Genomic DNA, 1917 nt, shown 5'->3' with positions numbered 1-1917 from the left:
ATATATATATATACAGCTGCAGATGATGTTCTCAGGACTATCCTATATTCTTTCATGGCCGGTGTGATTCTTTCCACAGACAATGCCCCGCCCGTCTTTGAACCAACCGGTGACATCATCGCCTTTATCAATCATCAAATGAACTTCACAGTCAGGGCATCCGACCCGGAAAACCGTACTCAACTGAGCTACTCGCTGGTAGGAGCCTCGCCCGACCCTGACCTGTCCCTGTCTAGCGATGGTCAACTGAAGTGGACCCCAAAACTAAACACAACCATCATCGTCAACGTCATGGCTGCTGACGAGTGTGGTGCAAGTTCGACAGGGTCTTTCACAGTCATCGCTCGTGACTGTCCGTGTCAGAATGGCGGCACGTGTCCTTCTTTCACGCTGGACAGTCTTGAGAACAACACCTGCAGCTGTCCTGCCGGAATGACTGGTGATGGAATCAGCTGTGTCGAAATAATTGGTGAGCAGTGTTATAACCGATTATAATACATGTATGTGAATGGTACTAGCATGAAAATTCGTCTGAGTTGGTAAAATACATATTGAAAATTAAGTTGTTCTCCAACTGAAAAAAACGAATATAACTCACAAGAATTTTTTACTACATAGCTCAGAATCATGAGCTTTATAACCCGAGTGCTGTGGATACGTGATTTTTACCAACGTGTGACGTCAGCACTAAATCAAAGTTCGTCGAAAGGCGGTACCGCGCCCCCCTCCCGGCTGAGCGTAGGTTGGTTTGCCCTGATGTAAATGGCTTCTTTAACCCCACCCCCCCGTAAAGTTATCCCGTTCTGTGTCCAAGTGTCCGGATAGTGTCCGTCATTGTAAAGTACTTGTTTAGTAATGAACTAAAAGTAATACACTAAAGGTAATACACTAAAGTTTGAAGGCACTCTGATCTTGGAATAGCTGAATGCATATGCTATATTCTTCCACAGTACCAGTCCAACAAGGGTCCAGCTGGTACGAACAGCCCGTGTACATCGCGCTGCTGTCTGTGGGGGCTGTTTTTAACGCTGCAGCTCTGATCGGAGTCGCTGTGTGGAACGTCAAAGCACGAAATGTCACCAAAATCAAGGTGGGAGACCTGCCGCTGGAGGACAGGGAGAAGGGCAACGGTTCCCTAAATCGCCATGGTGATAAGATGGGCCTGGATGACAAACATGGCTAGTGTAGCATCAGCTGAGATACAGATTACATTAGTGTAAAATGTCTCGGTCTGGGTTAAGGAAAGCCCACAGTACAATATTTTCTGTTAATCTTCTTGAATTCGATTACAGTATAATTAAGATTACACATCTTTTGAACAGCCTATGCAAACACTTGACAATTGACGACATTTGTAGCTTTAGCTATAATTGGAAAACTATCCCAAACAAGTGTCTGGCATGAACATTGATGATGGAAAGACAGTAAAGCACATGATTTGTTGAAAAAAAAATTCTGAGTCATATATATCCAGTGGATCGGACGACTCATTCTCATAACCAGTTTTCTTGGTTTCGTCTTGAAGTGTGTGTGTGTCGTGTTTAAACTTTTAAAAAATTAAATTGTCATTATGGTGTGATTTTTTTTTCGTATTGCACAGGATGAAATGTTTCAAGCAAATTAGTACAGAGTACAGTACAGAGCTCACCAACTATTGCATTACTAACATTGGCATAAACCTATGATTTACAAAGAATTCTGAAACCCAAACCATTTACCATTCACTACATTATAAATTGCACGGCATTATTGCATCAGCTATTATGGAGTTCACCTGATATTGGACTAACCCTGTTTTAGGGATGAAATTCCCTCTCAAACCGTTCATGCAAAAAGCAGGAGGGCAATGTATACACAGAAAGTGCACGTATACTATTAAAATGACTTGTTGACCCAAAGATATGTGTGGAAAACAAA

At 42.5% G+C, this 1917-nt stretch overlaps 1 protein-coding gene across 1 annotated transcript in view; it reads left to right on the top strand.

Moving 5' to 3' along the window:
• Positions 1-1917, top strand: part of LOC109464340 (von Willebrand factor D and EGF domain-containing protein-like) — a 12189-nt gene extending 10272 nt beyond the window's left edge. The window contains exons 17-18 of the mRNA XM_019761288.1: positions 80-469; positions 951-1917. Of these exons, the coding sequence (XP_019616847.1) occupies positions 80-469; positions 951-1183 (623 nt within the window). The 3' untranslated portion in view covers positions 1184-1917. The remainder of the gene's footprint in view (positions 1-79; positions 470-950) is intronic.

Source organism: Branchiostoma belcheri, unplaced genomic scaffold, assembly GCF_001625305.1.
Source record: "Branchiostoma belcheri isolate BF01 breed outbred unplaced genomic scaffold, Haploidv18h27 scaffold137, whole genome shotgun sequence".
Classification (NCBI taxonomy): domain Eukaryota; kingdom Metazoa; phylum Chordata; class Leptocardii; order Amphioxiformes; family Branchiostomatidae; genus Branchiostoma; species Branchiostoma belcheri.
This window is presented reverse-complemented; position numbering and strand designations above follow the sequence as displayed.